Raw genomic sequence first — 25,538 nt, forward strand, 5'->3', positions numbered from 1 at the left:
TTAGCAGCCCAATTGGTGAGCTTCATCCCAGATGATTCTTCCTTGTTAGAGGGCTCCTTCTCAATCCATTCCTTTGGAATTTTTAACGTTAATATTTTATTTATGAAACTACAATTCACTATAGTTTGACAAGCACTGACATAATTTAGACAGAAGTTTCAGAAGCTTCCTCCTCAGTCTGCCAGTGCACCTCAGCTCAGATTGTCCTGGTATTCCATCTAAAGTTTTCTCATTAAGTACAACTAGTGGCTGCCCAATTTTTTTTGTGGTAACAACAATAGTCAAGGCTAATAGAGTAACCGAACACATTTGATGCCCAAAACAGTCTCTTTGCAACAGTATAGTTACACTCCCAAACTAAATCCTCAATGAAATGCATAACTGCAGAGCAGGTCCAGTGTATTAACTAGTCTTTTCTACTTTGTTCAAGAACCATAAAATCCCAAGAAGGAGCAGTACTCCAAATTCAACTGTTATTTTACAAGTTTTTCAGATAAGCAAAGCTAATGGGCTCAGAAACCAACTTAGGATGGGAAAAGGACACTGGAGTTTTTTAGTTTGGGACTTGTTTTTGTTTTCAAAGAGACAGGAGAAGTTGCAAAAACATACTTTTCTCCTTGCTCTGTTAATTTCTTCAATATGCACTGACCACTTTCAGAAAACCATTGTCAAACATGCTTCACGTTGCAGCCTTCACATTGCTTACTGTGTTATACTCATTCATCAGTTGTTCATAAGGCACAGAAAGTTCTAGCTCGTTATTGGTAAAGGTAGATTCATCAGAGGATGGGAATTTTACCAGCTTTTTCGCAGTTTCAGATTCCTCTGCAAGATTGTCATCCATGGAGGATTTTGATGTTTCCTCATCATCTGAGATATCCCCCTCTTCATCATCCTCTTCATTTACAAATGTTATATTGGCATTCTCAAATATCAAGGGTCGATAGTCTCTGGAATCCCACACTTCACCTTCTTCTTCACTAATCCTGTCTAGCTGGTTTACAAACATGGTTCCTTCTAGAGGGCTGTCTCCAATACGTTTATCATGCAGAGGTCTCAGTACGTGACCATTCTGAATGTCCAGGGAAGCCTCATCATACTCAAATGACTCTGTCTTTGTGTAAGTCACCTGGGCATCTATACTGGCATTCTGCATATTTTGTTTAGTATTTTCTACTTTAATAATTTTGTCACTGTTTGTCTTCAGGGCCTTTTTCCCAATTTGCTTAATAAGATCATTGTAGGTCTCTTCCTTCTTTGAAAGGAAGCTGAAAATGTTGACATCCTTTGAGGTACCCATTTGAAGGGGTTTTTTAGACCGAGGATGGTTGTCAAATGACTCTTTTCTTTTTTTCCTCCGTTTCTTGATCGCTTTGTGGACTTCCACAAACATACTGACCTTCCAGTTAACAAAGAGTGAAAGCCAAGCTAGTCCCAGATAGATCCACAACTCCACAAAATATCTGTAAAGGGCATGATAGTTTGCATCTGGATTTACCCCTACAAAGAATTAAAGACAAGAACATTACTGAAAGAGGATTTGCAGCTGATAAATCTTTGAAGGTATGACCCTGAGAACTACTCCCTTCCACACTAACAGAGCCTAGTTGTTTGAACACTGCTCTGAGGGGTGGTAAGTGGGGATCTGAAACCCTTACGACAGAAAAAGTTTATTCCAGGTCTTCCACTTCTTGGCTGTAGACCACTGGACTTACAACGTAAAATGGCAGCATATTTAGCCTCTCCTCCTAAACTATAAAAGTGAACTTTTTTCCTGTTTGAAGATTATAAGCCTTCTCTCTGCCATTGAGGTATGGATATAAATACTCTCCTTGAAAGTGGAATTCTGAATCCTTATCTCAAGGACCATGTCCAAAGCCCTGAATAAGGCAGTGAATTTTGGAGAAAGACAAGATTTAGGAGGGAGACACCAGTATGCTCAGCGTTTCCTGACTAGCTCTAGACAGCTGCTCAGTACTTATGCACCCTTGCTTAGGATACTGGATCCCATTCAAAGGTGCTTAACTATCATGGTGGATAGGATAGCTCCTTGCCTGAAATAGGAACCTAGGGCACCTGAAAGTGTTATAAGCTCCAGACTTAGTCCAATAAAGGCCTTAGGTATCTAAACCAAGGCTGAAGAGCCAGATCTAGCCCATTGGATCAGTACCCAGTTTTAACTGAACCTTTTATTAAGCAAAACGTTTTGGAAAAGCTTAGAAATCACCTTTTCGAATTAGAGTTTGGAAACAGAATTGTCACAGTATGCATGTAGTTAAATAATACATAAAATACAATTCCTCACCAGCAACAAAATCTCCAAATCCTATGGTGGTGATAGTGATGAATGAGAAATAGAGGCCTTCAATGTAATCCCATCCTTCAGTCACCATAAAGACAAAGGGAGGAATAACCAGATGGACCAAGACACCCCAAACAATGAAAATAGCTGTGCATGTAATTTGTGCTTTCCTCTGTGAAGAAAGAAGACAAAAAAAAAAGTCAGGGAAAGATCTCCAAATTTTCTTTTCCCATCCATGGCATAAAGCGTCATCTGACAGTGTCAGACATTTTAGAGTTTTGTGCAAACAGTTTATCAGCCATAACTAAAAGACACTGGCTGAAGCAAACACACAACTATTTTTTTCCTTTATGCAGAACTCACTATTCTTACAAGTAGTTGCTCAAAACAGGATTATTTCCTCATAATTTTCTTGCATACTCTTGAAAAGTTTGAGGAGTTCCTGATATTTTAGAAATAAGCATGGGATGCAGACATAGCACTCTAGTCTAAAAAGCAGTCAGTACCTCTGGTTTTCCTTTTATTCATTTGAGTATAGGGGATCAGAAGTGTTGAAGGTGCCTTCCTACCTTTGCCACTCACGTAACCTCTGCACAGAGCTGCACACACACATGCATTTCACCATAATTTTCTGTACTTTCTTCTCAGATGCTGAACCATGAAAGTTCTTGCTCTGTTTCTGAAACCAGGACCTAAACTAGTCCCATTGTCCTCCAAGCACTATGGCCTTGTATTGCCTCCCATCTCTGTGCAGAGTTAGAACTGAGATCGAACTCACTCAAGGGCGAGTGGGACACGTGACAGACCCACCACCAAAAAAATTACAAAAAGTCACAAACAAAAAACCCGCAAGCCAGTAACTCAGAACAAAACGTTATTTTCCAGTTGGTTCACTGCACGGCAGGGTCTATTCATACTAGCACAGAAGCAGGTGGGAACAAAGCAGGACAGCTTATTTCCGTGCCAGAGGAGCTTGCACAGAACGCCTGTGAAATGGAGCCTCACCTACATTTGTCTCACAGGTTTCTAATGTAAGGAGATATGTATGTCTCCATCAAAGCAGCAAGATCTGTATTTAGTATCAAAGATTTCTATAAGATCTCATTTTGCTAAAACTTCTTGCAGAACTAACATGTCAGACCCAATCCCCCTTTCACTTATCTCTGTGCAACACCGTTTGGGAAAATTCCTATTTGTGCAAGTGTTCATTTACTAGCAAGATTAGCAGGTAAGTTAAGAAGTGTAAGTTTAATTCATACATCAAAAATGCACAGCACGAGGGTAAACAAGAGAAGGCCTTACCAGGCTTACTCCTCTTTTTGTCAGAAACTGGCCCAGCCTCTTGGCACGTCCTCCAAAGAACTTCCCCAGAGCACTGATCCACGTCAAGCAGAGAGGAACTCCAAAGAGCCCATAAAATATGCAGAAGAGACGCCCAGAGGGTGTCTTTGGAGAAACATTTCCGTAACCTAAAAGAGGTAAGTATGTGCACAGTCTGTTGTTGTTGCAGAGAATTCAAGGCAATTTTACCTATGCACAAAACAACACTGCGTGGGATTCTGCTGTATCAGATGCTCCTTACTTCACCATCTATAAGCGCTTGAGTCTACTCCAGCTGCTGATCTTCTGAATCTGGATGCCTTCCAATTCTACTCTAGCAAATGTGTATTCCATTAATGCAGGCTGAGAGGATTACTGCATTTTAAGTGTTTCCTAGACTTTATGCATCATTTTCTTGACAAGATGTGACAAATATGAAATAAAGCTCATCTCAAAACTTCTAATATGATTGCCCAGCCTTAAGAAGCACTGTTAAAAACTTGACTGAATCACTTTTATAGAATGAAAGCTTAAAATTCATCCTGAAGCTAGCTTCCACATGAAAGATCCACTATACACATTTAACTTGTGACCTGGTACCTTTCCAGGATAAGGGTTTGTGAGTTAAGTGCAAGGTGACTTGTGATATAGCAAGGTGTTTCAGGTGAATTTAGTTCTTTGTTGTTCACAGAACCCAGCAGGGCATTACAAACTCAGCCTCTAAAATCAGCAGCCTATTTCCTGAACTTCTGCCAGAGCTTTCTTATTTAGGTGTGTTCCTGACTTCAAGATTTTGTCATCAGTTATATTATAAGGTGGGTATTGGGAGTTTCAAATAAGGAAAACCACAGTACTGCATATGGTTTAACAGTAAGACTTCCATTTCCATATATGTCCAGCCTTCTCTGGTTATTTTGCATTCCTGGTTTTTTTGCATTGTAAGGTGTAGCAAAGATTTTTCTGTAAAAGCAGAAGGCAGATGATGTTGAGCCCTGAAAATCTGTATATCAAAGGAGGAGGAAGTCTTTCAATGCAGAGGGTTTTACAAGCACAAATCAGTAGTGAGTTTTAGAAGATAACAACTTGTTCTACTTTGCCTTCTTTAAGAGATAGATAAAAAGTCTAGATTGTTCTGCAAGCCAAGAACACACATAATTCAGTAGCTTAAGAGGATGCACGTGAGTAACAGGACAGCTATACAAAACCCACATATGCACATGCTTTAAGAATTAGTTTAATGGAATGTTTTGTAACGCTTTTGATTTGGGATCTTATGATTTGGAAATCTAAGTGCATGAATTAATGGAACTGGAATGACACCAGTCATCCCCAACAGCACCTTGAATCTGTTATGTATTGGAAAGGCACACATTTCTCTTCTGTATACCCATGGAGAGGGCCAAAAATCTGGTTTTTTTCTTCTATGAGCCCGTGGGTAAACACATACTGTAGGCAACTTCAGCCATGGGGACTTTATTCAGTGGCTAGCTTGACACATAAATGGAAGAATACAACTAAACTAGAGCATATAGAAAACTACAGTTAGGAAAATTGACCTAATAAATACTTACCAATTGTAGTGATCACAGTAGCAGCAAAGATCACAGCGTTAGGCCAATTCCAGTTGTTGAAAGTATTGTTCCCAGTGATGGCAACCCCCTGTCCAGCAGCATTTGACACAACCTGTAAGAAAACAGTTTACAGTCATTCTTGGAAAATCCTGGCAGCCTGAAAAAGAAACGTGTCTGTCCCTCTCAGGTTTTCCCCCTTTGTTCATACTTTCAAAATAAACACTCGAGTTTTTTTGTGAAGGCTAGCCTAGTATATTAGCTAGCAATAATTTTATGGAGTACTAAAAACTTTCTTCACCTAAGAAAAAGTAGTGCAGGTGCTCTGACATTTAAATAGGGGGTTTTAATTAGATAAGCTTTTACTTGATTTACCAGTTCAACCCAAATGGATCTCTTCCAGAGACCACACTCCTCCAGACTGAACTAGCATTTAACCTCCAATGCAGTTTTGAATTTGGTTTAATATTAGGGACATCTTCAGAACTACTAACCATTTCAAAACACTGTTACATGCCTCAGCTTGACTTGGGTATGAGCAGGATGTCATAGAACCCTTGGCAAAGCTAGTGCAATTAACGTTAATTCACCTGCTGTCCCTGGCGAAGTCAAACCATCTACAAGCCAATGTAAAACTACTTTTCAGCAAAGACAAATCAATACTTTTCCAAAGTATTTCATGCAACAAGACTCTAATCATCATCCTTGAATCTGGCCCCTTTTGTATCCCATCTTTGAATCTGGTGCGCAATGATGAATGCAAAGCACTAGTTTACAATATTTTAGGGAAGCAAGTGTAGTTGCTGACATTTCCACAGATTCAGCAAGCCAATTTTTTAACATCTGTTCAGGTCTTCACGTATTCAAGAATTATTAGTCATCTTCATCTTTTGTGCTAAGGGACTTTGACAACCCAGCCTCCCCTGCCCTTCCAAAACTAGACCGTAGAAAACATATTGATGAAAAACATAATGACTATTTAGTGAAGTCAAAGTTTCAGATCAAAATCATGTATCTTGCCAGTCCTAACATGTATTTCTACCTCCCCAAAGTAAAAGAAAAAAACAATTTATCATATTCTCTCCTAGACATCCCTAGTTATTTAAATCTTTGCTCTGTCACACCGTGCTGCAGCTAAAGCCATCTCAGGTTACTCTGTTTTTTTCCCTTTGGTGTAAACCAAGGTCATCTGAACAAAACTCTGAGGCTATGTCCATATAAAGGAGAGGTGAAGGTACCTCCAAAAGTTGACTCATGCCATTATCCCACTTTCTGTGTTTCTCCCTCAGTAAGTGTTGAACACAAAAATTATCTTGAGCTAAATAGCTAAAATTGAAGGCAATATACTTCTTTTAAATAAACGTGACAGGTGAGGTTTATCTTAAACTGGTAAGAAATTACAGAGGTACCTACACCCAGCTCTTCCTTCCCTCGTCACCCCGTCCTTCCTACTTGATTAAGATCTGATCTTGGACCCAGCAGAGACTCAACACAAAGTTCAATCGCTACTGAAAACAGACACAAGTTAACACAGGTTTTAATTATTCTTGAGACTTATTACATATCACCACCCTCCTACTGTAATAAAAAGGCCCTCAAAGTGAATGTATTGTGCATATACAAGATGCAAACAATTTAATTAAAAATGCACTTTCAACACACAAGCTATTACAGAAGATAAAAGGGGAAGCACTGAAAGTGAATGAAGGTACAGGACTAGATTTTTCTCCTGGTAAACTCAATGTGTGTGCAAAACTGCATGCAGTGTCTTTCCATAGCCTTCCTTTTCTGGATAGAAAAGGATATAGAGAGAGTTTTCTCACCAAGGCAGTCATTTGTCATAAGAAAGTAGTGCTGAAATGACAAGTAGCCCTAAAATGGGCAGGTCCAGAGCAGGCAAATAAACACACAATGCCACCCCCTTCCAAAAAACAACAACAACAAAACACCAAACCAAACAAAAAAAACCCAAACACACACATTGAGGCAGCTACAATGGATTATAAGAATTCATCTGAGTAGACACCAGTCAAAGTAACTTCATCTCTGATACCGTCTGGAGATGAACTTCCTAAAAGTCCCAAAGGATGTCCAAAGTACCCAATAGACACAATCTGTGACCTATTATCTCTGAAAAGATGCTTTGACTTCTTCCACTGCTCAGCAATACCACACTAAATGTTCTATCAAACACCAGTTCTCCAGTCATTTTCCATGCTATACGTGCGCTTGGATTTTTTTTTTTTAAATTGTTATTTCTTCACAGAGCAAGTGATCTCATAAGAGCAGCAGTGAAGTATCTGTTTCCATTGTCACTGGGCCATTATCTCATTGCATTACTCCACCTTCAGCCTGAGCTAATGAGCTCAGTTTCCCAGTACGTACAGTTACGTTAAGGTCTGCCAGCGTTTGAGGTCTAGAGGTGTGAAGGGGCCCAGACCCAAGGGGAAAAAGCTGCTGGTCTGAGTAGTACACAGCTGCCCTTCACACCCAGGCAGTTATTCTGGGAGAGAGATGGCCAGCTCTCTGAGTTATATAAAGACTTTATATAGAGAATCATAGATACTCTCCAGCCAAAGCTGCCACCTTCTTCCTGTCCCTATCTGCACGCAGCTATCTGCTATTAGCACACAATTACCTATGACCCACAGTTTAGTCTTTTAAGTTACTTTATGCCTGCAATAAGCCTGAATGTACTATATGCATCCCAGCTGGAGGAACAAAGATGGTCACAAAACATGCTTAGATAGCTTTGGTGCAGTGGGAAACACGTAGCTGTTTTCCAGGCAGCATAACTTTTGCCCATACTGAAATAATTAAATATTTTGGCTTCAAACAATGTGAGTGGACACTATACAACTGAAGACCAAATATGTTTTTTTCGCTTGGTAAAGCTGTTAGGCAATGTCAGAGGTACCTTTATTTTCATATGCTAGGATACAAATGCCCCAGGTTGCTTTTGCTGGATTTCTTAAACTACAGAAAATTTGCTCTCACAAGCCTTTGGATGCGAAAGTAGGAGGCAAGGAGGGAGAGGAAAAAGAAGATAATGGTGCAAGTGTTTTTAAAGTCTTGAAAGATGTCATTTAGAAAATACCTTTTCAAGTATTCACAAATTCAAAAGCTGAAACTAAGTTAACTAACTCAGAATTTACACATCGCCTTAAATCCCACCTCATGAGAGTTTGTACTGATAAAGGCAGGACTTTCTTTTCAGTCAAATGATTTTTGCCTCACAGGAATCAAACCTTCTCTTCCCCCTCACCCTCTACCAGCACAAGTCTGCACTTTGTCAAATGAAAAAGGAAAAGAAGATCTAGAGTCCCTGGAGGTTTGCTAGGGCAAGTCTCTACAGTGGCTTAAAAGCTTGCGATAATCAGCAGACCCGCCTTAGCTGTCCTTGTCTTTGTATTAGCAGGATGGATGGTTAGGTTTGAATTTCATCGATACCACTGCAAGGTAAAATGGATCACAACAGCATGACATTTCATCCCTGTAGAAGTAACGCAAGGGTATAAAACTAAGGGAACAAGCGCGCTGGAGACTGCCTACATACAAGTGGGTTTTGTCATAACTAGGTATGTGGAATATGCAATTTTACTTTGGCTTCTTGGCCTGAAGAAGGAAAAACAGGACAGACCTTTTGTCTTTGTAAGCGCGAACAAGTGCACAAGTCTTTATTTTCTTTCTAGGAACAGCAGAAAATATTCTTTTATACCCTCCCTTCAGGTGTTTATGATGCACCTGAGCCTTCTCTTCTCCAGACTGAAGAGTCTCAGCTCCGTCAGCCTTTCTTCATAGGAGGACTAGAGCATCCTCCACTCCCTTGATCATCTCAATGACTCTTTGCTGGACTCTCTCCAGCATGTCTCTTGTATTGGGGAGCCCAGAACTGAACACAGTACTCCAGGTGTGGCCTCACCAGTACAGAGTAGAGGGGAAGGATCACCTCCCTCGACTTGCTGGCAATGCTTTGCTTAATGCAGCCCAGGATACCTTTAGCTACGTTTGCTGCAGGGGCACATTGTTGGCTCCATGTTCAACCTGATGTCCACCAGGACCCCCAGGTCTTCTGAAAAGCTGCTTTCCAGCTGGGTGGCCCCCAGCATACTGGTGCATGGATCCACATGTGGTTAGCGATGTTATTCTAACAGTTAAGGACGGCAATAAAGCTGTGATACAGGTTTTGTGTATGAAGTATTAATAATTTCATATTTAATAAGGATTAGCTGGATCTGATAATAATGAGCAATAGGAAAGAAAAAGGACTTCTGAGGTACTTATGGCCAGATAGACAGATAGGCCAGACTAAAGACACAAGGCAATAAACAGACCATATAAAACTAGAGCAACAGATCCTGCCCCACTGCCACCCTATTACATATAAAAAGAACAGCCAAATACTGCTCAGCGCCAGTGCCCAGGTCTCTTTTGAAGAGGCTGAAACCTCCCATACTATTCAAAGCATTCCCTGGAGATCTGACACTTAAGTCTAATGGCAGTTTTAAGCTTCTCCCAATGGTATGAACAATTCCTTTTTGCAAAAGCTAAGTGTTTCTCCATAAGAAAAGAGACGTAATTGAACTAGTAAGCCTGAAATCAGAACCAGCGGCTTTCATTCCACTCTCAGAGTATTACCATGTACGTAAAGAAGAATCACAGCTGTCCACTTCATCCAAAAGTGGAGTCCATTAAAGCACTAACTGATGCATCCTTTCAGGACTCCCAGGCTTTGTCCTCCCTTCTGACTCTGAAGGAACATAGATTTAATTTTGCTTCTTTCTCAAGTTCTTTTATTGTGAATGTAAGCATTTAATGCACAGAAAAACACTGAGAACTACAAATCCACCAAGTACTTTACAGACCTTCCTGCAAGGAATAAAGCTTCAACAGCAATCTTTTCACATTGACATCCAAATCTTTTATACATTTGAAGAAACCAGAAAACTGTGGAGTAGTTATTTAATCATGGGTACATACAATACTGACAATTTAACCAATCATAATAAAATTGTCCAGGGTAATAAAGGTTTAAATTTATAATTATCAGATGAAACTCTATACTGTTGTTCATCTTTAAACAGATTTTAATTTTAACCAAATCCAGCAGCAACAGGGAAAAACAAAAAATCATGCCATGCAAATTTTACACCCTTCTACTTGTCCCCCATGGTTTTTGCAGTTACTTGGGTGTTCTGGCTCCAGCTATAAAGTTACAGTAGCAGTCTGCTGTTTATAATAATCAGATTTTTAAATGCAATCAAAACATATTTTATTGTTAATGTTTATCTTCCCAATAATAAAAAAATTTAATCACATGTTAAGACTCCCAAGTCAGATACACATTGCAAAGCTCTGCTGACCTAGATAATATTGTCTCAGGATTACATGTAAAGAGAAAAGAAACCCTGTCAGTCAGCATCCCTTTTGAAGGAAAGAAGTCTGTGGGTGATCACACATAGATTGACAGAACAACTTCCTCAGACTCATCAGACAGGCACCACAGTTGCCATGGCCAGAAATTTCCTGCCCTGTTGGCATATTACACTTTGACATCTGCTTGCATATTAAAAGCAGCAGAAGCTATTTCACAGGCACAGTCTGAATTTGCACTTTCTAGCTAGATCAAGTGTAGTAGATTCATGGTCAAACTAGGAATATATTAATCCTGTCTGACAGCTGTCATAGCTCATCTATTAGGCAAGTTTTTCTGTCTAGTTGTTAAGCAACAAATATATATTTAATACAATAATAAATGCCTTAATCTATTGTTTTGAGTTATAGTAGTTTGAGAGAAAAGAAATAAAAAATTTTTTAAAAGAGATTTAAAGCTAACTGCCTCCTCCCCACCCCCCCGATGTGTCCTGAGTGAATCGAGGATACTGTGCATCAGAAAATATTTTCCTCCCTAAAGTATCTTGGCAGCTTGAGGTTTGGGTAAGGAAAGGGAAACAGAAGCCAACTATACAACTAATGGTTTTACCAATGAGTAAAACTCCCCCCCTCCCCCCCCAATTACTTTTCACATCTAGATATACAAGGTGTATACATGTAATGATTTATTAACATTTTCTGAGTTCTCCAAAACCTTCATATTAACCTGTATATTCTCCAGACTAAAATATCTCACTTCTCTTCCCAGCCTTCACTTCCAAAGACAACTGCACTGCTAAGACAATCTTGCTACACCACAATGCTCACTTTGGTAGCCAGAGACACAATGTGGCAGAGCTGCAGAAAGAGAAGAGACACAAGATTAAATGATTTCATCAAGGCAGCAGAAAGAGCAGCTATTCCAGTGTCATGTTTAGGAGGGCTGCTATACATGTGTCTGTGCACAGAGAAATCAAAGCTCGTTGTTTCTTGCAGGGAAAAAAAGCTTCTGAGGATTAGAATACAAAAAACCCCACAGCCTAGAATACAAGACACGGCACCCTGTTTGGACACACGTATTTCTGCCAGCCACTTGGCACATTCTGTACGTAACTGGCTCAGGGCAAGAGTTCTCAGGGAAGGAGAGTAGTAACTATCTACACATCCAAAGCAGCTCGAAGTCAGCAGAAAAGCACAGTCCTCTTGTTCCTGCCATCTTTTTTTTCACCCCCTTCTCTAGTGTAATGACAGGCTTATCCTGATTGCTCAGCTTGAGCTCCAAGTTCCCAGCTGACTGAAATACGCTGGCGTATGACCAGGGCCAGCACACGGGGCCAAGCAAGCCAGCCTTTCAGGCTGCCTTAGCCACTTGACAGTCTCTGCAGACTATGCAGGACTTCGGATAGGTGACCTTTCATTTCCCTCTCAGCTTTATCTGTGTTCACAATACGAATTTCATGTTTGTCAGGACAAGAACCATGCCAGATGTAAAAAGAAGTCTTTTAGCAGAGTCCTGGATTTCCTACTTCGCTTCTGTGGGGAATGGTTTGCGACCTTTTTTGTAGAAAGAAAAATAAGACAAGTGAACCATATTGTCTCAGTCTAACAGGCAACACCCTTGTGTCTTGCTAACCTGTGAAAGTTTTGCCGTCCTTTACTGACCTTTACTTTACTCTACAGAGAGTAGAGTTGGAAGGTGGTTGGGGCAAGAGGTGCAGGATATGAGTCAGCAGCACCTGTGTTACAGAAGGATAGTGGGATTTAATAAATTCCACATTATTAAAGGGGACAGCAGTTAGTTATACAAGTCTGATTTTGCATCAACAAGAGCTTATAGGAGGGAATCTGCAGTTAATTCAACTGCTGTGCAGGGCATTTCTTCCCAGCTGGCCTATACCAAGAGCTGCAAGGCTCTCCAAGACTCTCACTAACCGTAGAACTTGTACAGTCTATTTTAACAAATGTAAAATCCGAGGCAGAAGCAGCTTGTTGCTAATAGCACAGTGGGGTTATGGCCAGTAGCCACCTTTCACAAGGCCAACATTGAAACTCAGGAAAAAAATAGGAAGTAGTCCTTGAGTAGTCATAACTTTTACTTCTAAAATAATAAAAACCCTACAACCCTCACACTTGGTGTTGACAGATGTAAATAATAAACCTAACCAAAAGCATACATGATCTCTCTAGCTTTTTGGGAAATGTTCAACATGGGTATACAGGATTCCTTCTTCCTTATCTCTGAATTGAACTAGAACAAAAATAAAATAAAACAAAACCCTGGAAAGCAAGTGTTAGTCCCAGTGTTTACATTCCTACATAGATCAACTACAAATAGCAGGGGAAAATTTTTCCCCTTGCTGTCATACATTGCATTTATAAAATGGTTGATTAAGTGTTATTCCAAGTAAAAACATATTTTGCATTTTTCAATCTACAGTTTAATCTTAAAATACAGTTCCTATCAAAGGGCAAACTTTTGAAAATTCCCACTTGGGAAAAAATAATCCTGGCAAAATATAGGTTTACATACATCAGGGGATGATTTTCTTTCCAGCAATAGCAAGATTTAATCCAGAATGAGATGGTATTTTCATTTTCACACTCCTACCAGTACAGAAGATAGAATGTTATCTTGTCAGTTTTCCACAGTCTTCAGAGAAGAGAGAACTTCTTTAAGATCTCCTCAACTCTTCCTTTTAACTGCTTCAACATATCAGTGTTTTTGTGTGTTTGTTGGTTATTTAGATTTGCTAAAAAGTTACATTAAATTACCCACTAGTGTCTTAGCATACAAAATAGAAAGTACAAATATAGGTCAAATGCACTGTAGATACCACATTTTGTCCTAAGAGTTTATAAAACAGGATTGAACTTGCTCTACAGAGAAAGTTTAGCTCACCTTGTTGATTCTTCATTTACCCAGGCAACTTCTCAGTGTTTCATTCTATTCTACAACAGTGCTTCTCAATGCATAAATGAATTACAGAACCAAGACAATCTATTGCTTTCCCTTCATTACACTTAACTTTGGTCTGTCAGCAACTTGGACTTCCATCTAAGCATACCTTTTCTTACCTAATAGAGCCTCCAGCACATGCCACTTCATACAGAGCTGTCCCTACATCTAAGCCTGATATTTAAAGAATGCACGTAAATACTTGCCTGGTTTTCACTTTGCATAGTTTTGTTATATAACAGGACAGCAAACCAGACATCGTTTGTGTCTGTTAATTTAGAATACAGCACACCCAGAGGGCTTTTTACATGTGTCTCAGTCTTGATTTTGTCATTTTGTCACAATTCTTTAATGATCATTAAAGTATTGGAGAAACTCCTGTTCCTAGACTTCAATGTGCCTAGCACTTTTTTGAAAGCAGCCTTGCTAGTTTTAGTAGATGGGGAGAGCACAGAGTGGGATACATTGTCTTGTAGTGGACTTTGAAACCAGATTCCAGTGAAAGTAATTAAGTACATGCTATGTAGAAAGTCATGGATTAGAGTTGCAGATTCCTTTAAATTTACTGGTTAGCCAGGAAAGCAGAACAGGCTCTCTAGTAAGAACACCTGAAGATCACAGCACTAAACAGAGTTAAGCATACAAGATACTACAAAACAGAGAAACACAGAAATGGTCTTCAGCAGAGGGAAAATACTCTTGACTAAATAACTACATCACTCTGCTGTAAAGAAAACCTGCATATGTCCTTCGAAGAACATGACTGAGCTTGAAGAGGGACTAGAAAGCACTCACATCTTAACCCTACACACATACTTTTATGCTGTAAAACATTTGCTATTTAGTGTAGTTCTGAGGCAGCTTCATCTGAGGTTTATTTAGGTGCTCAGAACCAAGGAAGAACACAGAAATATCCTAAAGCAATCTGGAACTGCTCAACAGTGAGCTCTAAGCTATCTCTGTGAAAAAGACAGTTTCTTGGATAAGCCAATGAATTCCTATTTGCACCTGAAGTTATATCAGGTTAGCTGTTCTTTTTAAAATTCACACTACCCAATCCCAGAATACCCTGTATGTACAGAGAGGATTTAAACAAGAGCGTCCTTGCTATGGGTTAGTGTACTACTGCATACAGATTCCAGGACTTTCCAAAAATGTTGTGAGCAAAGTTTTTCAAAAGCACTTGGGTTTGGATGTAATGCCATCATAAATCAAACTGAAGAGATAATACTGTCACAGGTCCTTACCTTTTTTAGGCTAATGGCCTAAAAATCCATACTGACCTTGCAGAAGAGACCTTCTTTCTAACAATTCTGTTAAGGAGAAAAGAGTTTTCCCCCACGTTCTCCCAAGCACTGATGACAGCATCTTCCCCACCCCGTTCTGACATAATTATTTAACAGACCACCAATTATGCCTGTTAAACAATGCAGAAACTTCTTCAGTGCACTGAGTCTCAAAAGGAACAGAGTGAAAACCTAAATAACTCTGGGCACTTCAGTTTTTTTTCCTAGGTTTTGTTTTACGTTTTTGCAAGTGCAAAATGTGTGTGGGAACAACATTAAAAAGCTAAAATTTGTAACAGGGACCAAGGATCAAGCTTTCAATCCGTAACTGCTGACGCTGGCAGCCCAGCAAAGAGAAAAATAATTTTGTTTAACCTGCAAAGAGTATTCTTAACTAAAGACAGTACTACAGGCACAGGCATCTCTTCTTGCCACTGTGTTCTCTTACTCTATATGCTTCCTAGTTGGCAAAAAGAAGCAGGGTAAAGAACGCACATTTCTCACAGATAGGAACACTTGTTATTTCATTCTTTTAAGTGCTCATTTGTTTTCTTGGTTTTTTTATTACAATTTAACCAGACTAAGTGATCCTTTAGAAAGGCAATCTGTTATTTAACCCATATTGGGCAGAACAAATCATGATCTTCAAGCACAATGTGTATTTATTAACCAGAAGTAGCTCTAATCAGTCAGAGACAAGAAAGGAGGAAAAGGGTTTTTTATGCAAAATTAGAAGGTACATGCTCTACCCTGATTTTAGCTTGTTATCTGAAGGCCATGCAATAAATCGTTAATTTAGAGGAGACTTAAAGAACCATCTTTGTACTTGCTTAAACCTGAAAGACTCATAAAAATTTAATTGTGGCTAATATTTATGAGTCTGGAGACCTCAGGACACAGTCCAGTGGAAACAATTTGTGAGCCTACCGTCAAATTAATTCCATATTATTGCTTGGGAATAGAGAAGGTAAATAATTGTGCCAGCTACTCCCTGCTTGGAAAGATGGTCAAAATTAGACAAAGCATGGGCAGGATGAAACAAGATACAGAAGTGAGGATAAATATCTTGGGCACTTCTGTAGTGCCAGCATTAGATAATACTGAATATTCTTCTCTTCTCCTTCCCTCTGCCGCCGCCCCAGTTAAAACCAGACATTCATGTGCTGACCATTTTAGTACTTCATGTAGATGTAAATGCTGATCACTGCAATGAATTCTACTCTAGCTACAGCAAGTCCTTAAGGTTGCTTCTACTTGGAGAAACAGAGTCTTAGTATTGCTGTAACATACTAAGATTACCTGCTCAATTAGCACTGGTAACTAGCACCATCACACTTCTTCATTCCCACCAGGGTGGGAAGCCTCACAAAACGTATTGATATTTTTGAGTTTCACATGGAAATTTACAGCTGAATAAGAAACCTAATTGAGACAGCTTGTCTGAGGACACGATGGTTCCCAAGATGCAAGTGCATTCTTTTTTTGTTTGGTGTTTTTGGAGTTTTTTGTCCCTTGGCATGAAGAACAAGGGCTGAAAGTTTTGAAGTTAATGGAAAATATCCTGGGAAATAATCACCATTGACATGACGAGAGAATTATCTCCTGTGGGAAAAACAAGTGGGCGGGGAACAAATGTACCACTTAACCCTCCTAGCTTTCCAACTTCTGCAGTATCTGAAAATTAATAGAAAAACAGTAGTTCCAGGAAAGGGTGTTGATTTCTGAAAGCAATAGAAAATGCCCGCCTGTAGAAGAGAACCACCGGAAAACCATCTGACTTAGTAGAATTACATCCTTCCACATGAGAGAGCAGACCTGCAAAATACAACTTAAAATTTATCTAGTTACTGCAACTTCCTCCTTCAGTCTCTGCTATGAACTCTCTCCTTCAATTAGCCTGAAGTAAGAGGAGAGTTCCAGAACTTCTGTATCTTGAAATTGGACCTTATTGCCCTTGAAAGCAATATAGGTTTTGTCTACAATTTTATTTAGAGAAGATAAGGTCTTACATGGGTAGCACATGGGTTGTGATAAACCCCAGCGGTGCTATAAGCTTAAAAAAAAAAGTAATGACAGAGTAATCAGCTGGCACACTGGCTGTAGAGTCATCTACTGGCATCATTTCAGTCATTAGCAAGGATGGCAACAGACCTTTCATTCATATTACCCATGTACTTCAGCACCCTGTAAATCTGGTGACATTATAGACTTTGACGTGCCTTCAACATATAAACATCTTTTTCAAACATTTATTGCTCAGCTGATTTGAGAAGCCTGCAAACAGTCCTGGCCAATTGTATACTAAATCATTACTGCTTTAGTTTCAAGGATAAAATGTCTTAATGAAGATCCATGTTTTAAAATTTGGGTATTTTTAAAGTCAGCTTTAAGATGTCCTAGTCACATTCAAAGGCAATTTACTCTGCCTCTCCTTTCTCATTCTCCGACATGAAAGTGCTGTCATAACCTACAGCAGTAAATACAAGGGGAATACATTTTTTTCGTTACATCTCATCAGCCCAGTCATACAGTTCAGGCATCGCAGCAGTCAAAAAGCACATTAATAAAACAAAAGGGGAAGAACTTCAAGGAATAGCTAGATGCTCGAAATCCCTTTCGTGATGTCTTGCTGTCATTCTGCTAAGCACTGGTGAAACTCAGCTGGTGTGATTTCTACCATTCTGGCCATCTGTCTTTTAGAAATGGGAACAGAGGCAGACATGGGCTAGTAGAATGAGGAGACTATTATGGGTCAGCCAAAGCACTTTGTACTGCAAAAATAAAGGCTGAAAGGGACTAGCATTGCTTTCTTTTGTACTACATCAGAAACTGCAACACCAGACCACAAACAGAAACCATATAAACCAAACCCCAGTGTTGGTATAAGAACAAAATAAACAAACAAAAAACTGCGCATGAGTGAAATTAAGCTGTAAATTAAAACAGGTTCTCAGCCTATGCAATAGTTTTTAATGAAAGCATTCAGCATGGTAGTGTAGATCCCTGTCTAAACAAAGATCCAGCTTAACAGTGATTGGTTTAGTTTAATGCAAATATTTCTACAGTGTAGTATTACAAGTGAGATTTTGGATCTGAAAATTATAATGCATCAGGGAGCATATTATTGTCCTACAGTAAAATCCTCTTAGTAAAAGAGGAGGAGTTCTTCAGAAAGAAGCTGTGAGAAAGAGTAAACAATTTCACCATTTTCTGTGGCACCATACAAAGGCATGCAGTTCTTCAAGGACTGACACGATGCAGAGTAGGTGAGAGAGAAATGCTAGAGAGTAAAACAAACGACTCAGAAAGAAACAACTCTACTGATAAATAGAACACCAAAACTTTTGCAGGAGCAGCTTGATTTATATTTTTTCCTGGCAGACTTCTAACAAGAGTTTAAAAAAGTCTTTCAATAAGGCTTGAGCATCATAAAAAGACATGTCATTTCCTTTACTGAGTACACTAGTGGTTCTACAAAGTGGACACATAGCCCTATTGATTTTGTGAAGCCTCATTTTAAGGCCACATTTAAGACTGGTGATTTTGTAATGATAATTTACACTTGTTACTCGTACAAAGTGCTGTTCTGCTGCAGGTTTACAGATAGCTGTTACATCTACAGCTACAGACACAACACAAGAGCTATCCTCTTCAGATCAGGCAAATTTTGTGTGAAAATATTCCAGCTGATAATGGTAATAGAACACTGATCAAGGATTGCAGCAGAAACACTACACAACTGGGAGGGTGAGGGAAGCAGTGCATGTGAAGAAGGGTAGGGCTTTGTTCTTTTGTTTTGTAAAAAGCAAAGGAAGAGTTACATTTATCCTTGCTGCTATCTGTCATAAACCTCTGGTTTACAAGATAGTATTTTAAAAATAGGCAGTTTGAGAAATTTTCAGTCAAAAGACACATACGCATTTTTAGAAGTCCTCACTTTGTGTACATGTGTGTTTGTGAAAACCTGTCGTACTCCGCCCAGACAGGATTTGGATAATGCTTGATTTCACGGTCTGCAACAAGTTCTGTGTTTTGCCTTTTTCTCCATCCTCACAGAAACTCCCCATTGCCTTCCCAAACTACCTCTACTGAAAGGAATGCCTCAAGTCTGAGGCTTCAGTTTTCATGCCGCAATTTCAAGAATAAGGCCACAAAATGATCTTCAGCCCAAACAAGGTTTATGGGGCCCATGCCCCTTTTTCCTTACCAAGGCAAGTTGAGGCCAAGCCAGCTTTGCTCACATGACTCGACAGAAAAGCTGTGAGTAGTCAGGTCCTTGGAAATATTTATTGCTGTTTCTGTACCTTGAGTGTGTACTAATGAACTCTCTTGTGGCTACATTGGCAGTTTTCATTCTTAGAAATTAAATCAAGCATGCAATCAAGCCCCTAAGAGAAAGAACAGAAGAACTTAAAGCCACTGTTTGATCAGAAATCAGGTAGTTGTAAGCTGCTACACAGTGAATTTTGAGGTTCTTTGGCAAATTGAACCATTACAGTTGAATGCTTAAATTTCCTCTCACTACCAACCCTTGCTGTCCCGCTGCTAACTTTCTCTTTGCCATAACAACTAGCTAACAGTATGCTCTATTAGTGACCTTCCAGCCCAGATGTGTGAAAAAGACAACTAAGGGTAAACTACTGTGATGAGAGAATGAATTTTGCAATAAATACCCAAGTTTTAAAATAGTTGCTATTTTAGGATGAAATGTGAAGTCAAGTGAGACTTAGGTGGTAAGAGCCCATTAAAAAAAACAACAAAAACCTTTTGAACAAATGCAGCTCTACTTCCATTCTGCAGTACAAATAGGTGTTACTATTTCCTCTGGAAAAAAAAAAACTAGTTTGTAGGGATATTAACCTCTTGGAGGCATGTCAATATTTTTACAGCACACACTGTTTAAGACTTGCTTGTGTATGATGTATAGCATGGACAGTTAATTTTCCTATAAGTCATAATTCATAGGACAAACAATGTGAGGGATATTAATGGAAAGAGATCAACAAGGTTATTTCCTTTTTGTGGCTTTCTGCAGAGTTAAATAATAAGTGAAACTCATAATTCAGCAAATTAGTTAACTGGAACTATTTTGTCATTGCAGAATTGAACTCCGAAGCTTACCTATTTGTGATAATTGCAGATATTATGCTTGGATGAACTAATGCTGTTTAACTTTATTTCCCCTTTCCACTTATGTGCAATGGACATAAACACCAATAGTTTTGAAAAGGCATCTGGCTTCTTTGACAGATCATGGCTACAGAATTTAACAGTTGATATGGATTTTTTCCCCTATTAATTTCAAGACTACATTCCAGTTTAATGAACTAGTCAATAAACTATTTTGATGAAAAGCATGTTCAGTGCTTTACCAGCATTCCCTTGCTCTTGTGATTAATGCAATTATAGAACTGTTTCTTTTTCACTTTCCCAAGTTCCACATAGACATGTTTTGAAGACAAATTAACTAAAGGTTACTGCTGCATGAGAACTGCAGCTGTTCTGCAGATGTGAGTGCCCCAACTTTTCTTTGGCCTCCAATTACTCTCATTGAGAAATAAAACCTATCAGACAATTTCATAGCTTTCATTAATACAGCTTAATTTTGAGGGCTTCTGTGCCAATATGCTTATAATGCACTTTTCCTTGGTTGGGGGAAAAAAAAAAAAAAAAGTGTTTCAACAACTTTTACATTGCATCAGCTGAAATTAAGAAGTTGGAATAATCTATAGTACCAGATTAGGCTTCCTTCCTATCTGAATACATACATGGTGACTAATGTAGCCAACTCCCCTTTAAAAGAGCTTTGGAAAATGCTGTTGTCCCCATTTTAGAGATAAGAAAGTGGAAGCAGAAGAGTCAAGAGTTTAATCAAGCCCTCACACCAGTTGGTGACCTATGTTAGGCAGGGTTAGAACCAGACTGTTTACATGAGACTATTGCAACAGAGTTGGTTACCGATTGCATAAGCAGATGCTAAGCATGCAGCAGTCTTAGTTTCCAAAATAATGTATTTCAGTTTAGCTGCAATTGATTTAAGTAGATTTAAATTAAACCAAAACAATCCTAGTGTCAATAAAAACAGTTTACTGAGATTAATTCACTAGATGGGGAGGGGTTGGACCATACCTTTGAAGTGTTGCAATTTTTTTTCCCCTTATTCAAACAAGACCTCAAGACCTGGAGCAGCAATCTAGTTAATCTTTGCAGATTTTCACTCATCCATAAAATGGTATAAACTGGAATATTTGGACAGAAAAGCCTTGATGCTACACAGGAAAAGTAAAAGGGGAAGCTGAGTTTTAAAATGAAGCATCCCCCTTCCCCTTTCCCCCCATGCTTTCGTGTATAAGAATAGTTCATTAGGACAAGTCAAAACACAGGTGATCCAAGCTTGACGACTTTGCTTACAGAGGCCTAAATAAGCTTTTCAACTCAGGGAATGAGTTGCAGCATAAAGTAACATTGCATTAAGCAGCATATTATGCTGTCTCCCATTTATAGCCATGCATAAAAGCATACTTCAGATTAAGAAATTTACAGCAAGTCGTTTTGTTAGAACACCCTAAAAAACTGTTTGGAGCTGGTTTCTTAGTAGCTAGGACCAAAACGTTATAGGCTTTTCATTTCACAAGCATTTTTGCACTTCATCCCCAAATTTCAATACAACATTAAAGGTCTTGCTTCTCTGAAGACAAACTAGAAGCTGCTGCCAAAGTGTACTAGTAGCATCGTACATCTCATTTCTTATTTAACAACCTATCATCAGGAGAAACAAATTAAAGAAAAAAAAGCAGGTCCTGGTAAAATAATGTTACTTGTCTGACAGTTCAGTGAGCTTACACATGCTAGAATAAAAATCTTAATTTTCCCCAACAGCATCAAATCAATGAAACAAAAATAAAAGTGATCAGACTTGGGTGGAGCAGAGTACTAAGTGAAACAACATTTTTAATCAATTAGACTTTCGAACTACAGAACGGGAGCAGGAGTCACACTGTTGCCTATTAACTCTTTGGGGTAGAACCTTTACTAAATCACCTTGTTAAGCCAAACAACCAACTACGTTTCCAGGAGCAACTGAAAACTTCACATAACCTCAACCACGCTAGTCTCTCTCCCTGTATCGGTCCATCAGACAGCAGGAGGAGGAGGCAAGGCAAGGCAGACTTCCAACATCAACATGAACGGGATGCTTTATATGAATAGCAAGGTGATGGGTTTATGGTAAGAGGAGTAACAAGGGGGAAAAACCTGCCACAGAAACACTATTTGCTTTGAGATTTCTGTTACTATGTATTTAGCTTTATTCCAGGGCTTAAGTTGAAATACAATTTTATTATCTTACTTACTACAAATCCCTTCAACACTAGGTTAGCTCAAGACTGATCTTTGAGGAGGATTGGGGAAGAAGAGGAGGCTGCTCTGGACAAATCTTTTCAAATATAGATACAGAGATCTGCCAGCACAGTTATGGCATGATATGAAGAAGTGCAATCAGTAACTGAGATAAACACACTGGGAAACAGCCTGATCTAGACACTCTCAGACCTGTAATAGCATAACTTGCCTAGTCTATCTTGTTTCTTCTACTGGGTGAGTGAACTAGACTGGTAATCGCATCAGTTTGCTGGTAAGAGCTAGCTATGCATTAGAATATTTCTTGAACACTGTTGCATCAGCATGCACACAAACCCCATTTTTGCAAGAATAGTATAACATTAAAAACTGCACACACACAACATTTACACTGGAACAGAGTCTTCTGCTATTATATTCAGCATTATATTACTAAGTACACAGAGGGGACTTTTTTCCCCCAAGAGAGCTTACAATCAACAGCTTTGACAAAAAGCTGAGCAGATACTGCTTCAGTAGATCTTCAATAGGCTTTTCATACTGAATGTATCACATTTAGTTCCTGGGCAAAAACCAGGAGACTGTAAACAAGTCATTGCATACATCCTGTAGAAAGCGTTTTCAGTAAGTGAAAAAGCAAATTTAGTCAACTGAAAAATCTTTCAACTTTAAGACTACCAAACGCTGCACACTTCCAGCGTCATAAATTTTCCCATATATTTGCAGGTCACTCCTAAACATCTAACACGAGACAACCTGAAGGCAAAGAGTAATGTACAGCATTGACATGTGGCGGGTAATTAACAGACTCTGTGCCCTGCCACTTCTCAACTGTCCTACCCCTGAGGACGTATGAAAGCCAAACCACTCTGCTATCTTCTTGCTATTGTATTAAAGGGAAGAGGGATCAGCAGGCAGAAGAACTATAGTTGCTGCCTTCTGGTTGTTACAGTCTTTTCCTTCCTACCTTGGATTTCCAGCAACCGACATCTCTAACTGTTCAGCAGGCACCGATTACTTTCTTAAAAGCAGAGACAGAGGAAGCGCTTGCACATTGCTAAGTAGAGAACCTTCAAGCTTAAAAGCTGCTTGGCATACAAGACGCTCAGAAAGTCATCAAAACCACAGAAAAGCTGCAGTTACCTCAAATAAGTGAGACTGTTTTCCTAAGATGCACAGAACTCAGCTGAAAGCACCTAGGCAATGCCTAGTATGAAACTTTTATTGCAGTGTTTCTCTGCTAGGAAACAACTACAAGCAGCCAGCTGTGAGGACATCTGTCCAAATCACCAACTGTCTAATTGTAGCAGAGCTGAGCAAGCATTCTTAAAAACACATGCAAATAAAGCCAAGGGACTGTCAGAGTGTGAACTATATTTTACTTCTCTTAAATGTAAGACAGACATCTATGCTCATGTCATTAATCAAGTTGACAGCTTTAGGGCCTTGCAGAGACTGTGTAGCAACTTCATGAAAAAGCACAGTTATCCTACAGTCACAATCCAGCTAAGATACTAGACTTTCAAGGTAGTATTACCGTAACAAATCACGTAGAGACACAAAGTTAGCTACTGGTTTTGCTACTACAAGAGAAGCAACTTCAAAGTTTTTCATTATTCTTCTCCCTTCTCTCATCTTCCACCCCAAAAGCCATAAAAAAAAAAAAAAGTTGGAAACATGCAGGTATTATTTTAAAAGGGCAAATTGATAGTGACACAGGTGAAAAGCTGTCAGAGTGCACCAATACCAATAAGAAAGAGTGATTTTCTAAGGATAAATTGCAATGCCCTTCAAAAACCCTTGTGCCAACAAGGCAAGCGTTGATTAAAGAACTGCCTTCGGCCATTCTGTAGTCACGTACACACCACTTACACAGGCCTGAAGGTTGAAATTCTGACTTAACTGGCAAGTTATCATAGTTCAACTATTTAACTTGATTTTAACATGTTTGCATTACAGTCTGTGAAGCTGGTTAGCAGCAACTGTAATAGCTGAGCATGTAGCAGGGTGAGGGTTCCAGCAAGGCTGCTGCAAGAGAAGCCATGGGAGAAGTCAGTACCACCAGTAAGTTTGATTAGACCCCTTCTCTTTATACAGATGTTGCTTGGCCTCACCACCTCCCCTGTTTCTTTGGTACCCAGAGGAGACTCATCAGCTTCACTTCCCTCCTAAGCCAGAACACACACACTTACAGCTACCATTTCTCTAACAAGGGACCACACATGATTCCTGAGCTACTTTCCTCCAAAGCATTTTACTCCCTGGGAGCAGGTTGGAAGTAGAGAAGCAGCAATATGAACACTTGGAGGTCACACACAAAGTCACCACTGATGAATTTGATATTTTAGTCAACCAAAAATACTGTATCATATCTGACTATGCTTTCTACCTCAGGACCTTCACAACCCCTTGCAGAATAATTTTCAAGTTTCATTAGCTATCACTCCTTAGCTGCCATTATCCAACAATCTTACCACCTATTCTGGAGTCCAAATTAATGTTAAATAACCGACATTTGTGTTGTTGAGAAAGATCAGAGTTCAGAGACCTGTGATAGGTCTACCTGGGACTTTTTTGCACCTGTTGCAATCTCGAAGAGACACACAAGTCTCTGTTTTGTTTCGCAGCAGTTGGAATCTGCTTACACAATATTTGTAAGGTGCCAGCACAGAACAAAGTCAATTTAGTATTTGCCAGTTTGCTCAATCACAATCCACATCTTCCTTTACATTAAGGCAGAAATACAGTTCTACAGATGGGCTGATCTGTAGCAATTGATCCCACAACAGGGGTTAAAAACCAGGTCCACCACAAGAAACAATACAGATACACATATTGTTAGAAAAGGTACTTGATTTCAAGATTCAACAGAGGCTATGACATGCAACGTATTATTAGTTTCCTACTCCCTGTTCATCACTGATGTTTCTTTGTTAAGAAAACAATGTACAAGGTTTGAGTTTAAAACATTTCAGAAGCTACTTTGCACCTAACAGTGCCTTTGATCCACTAGGATAAAAAAAAAAAAAGAAATAAACTTCCTTACTGATTTGACTGTAGATAGAGCTGTGAGGGCAAGGCAGGCCTACAAGAGATCTCTCCTGCCTACAATTAAAATGTTGATAAGTACATAATTAATACAGTAATATTTATGACTTCTAGTATAAAGACATGATAAAATAAGCTAGGTGGACACAGAAAACAAACTGCCAGTCTGAGGTTCCCTGCTAAAGAACTTGGTGTTTTAAAGAAAAGATCTAGTAACACTAGAACCAGCAATACTGTTGGGGCACCTAAATCAGAACAAAGAAAAGAAATAAAGGAAGACAAGGTTATACCTTCAAGCCTAAGCCGTGGCTAAACCATCCCTTCAA

At 39.2% G+C, this 25,538-nt stretch overlaps 1 protein-coding gene across 1 annotated transcript in view; it reads right to left on the reverse strand.

Moving 5' to 3' along the window:
- Window positions 1-679: 679 nt before the first annotated feature.
- Window positions 680-25,538, reverse strand: part of KCNK5 (potassium two pore domain channel subfamily K member 5) — a gene marked incomplete at its 3' end in the record, with an annotated part of 31,565 nt that continues 6,706 nt past the window's right edge. Inside the window, exons 2-5 of the mRNA XM_081998297.1 lie at window positions 5,194-5,305; window positions 3,605-3,771; window positions 2,306-2,474; window positions 680-1,500 (exon numbers count right to left, since the gene is read on the reverse strand). Coding sequence (XP_081854423.1) covers window positions 680-1,500; window positions 2,306-2,474; window positions 3,605-3,771; window positions 5,194-5,305 — 1,269 coding nt within the window. The remainder of the gene's footprint in view (window positions 1,501-2,305; window positions 2,475-3,604; window positions 3,772-5,193; window positions 5,306-25,538) is intronic.

This window comes from Phaethon aethereus (assembly GCF_964289735.1).
Source record: "Phaethon aethereus genome assembly, chromosome: 3".
NCBI lineage: Eukaryota > Metazoa > Chordata > Aves > Phaethontiformes > Phaethontidae > Phaethon > Phaethon aethereus.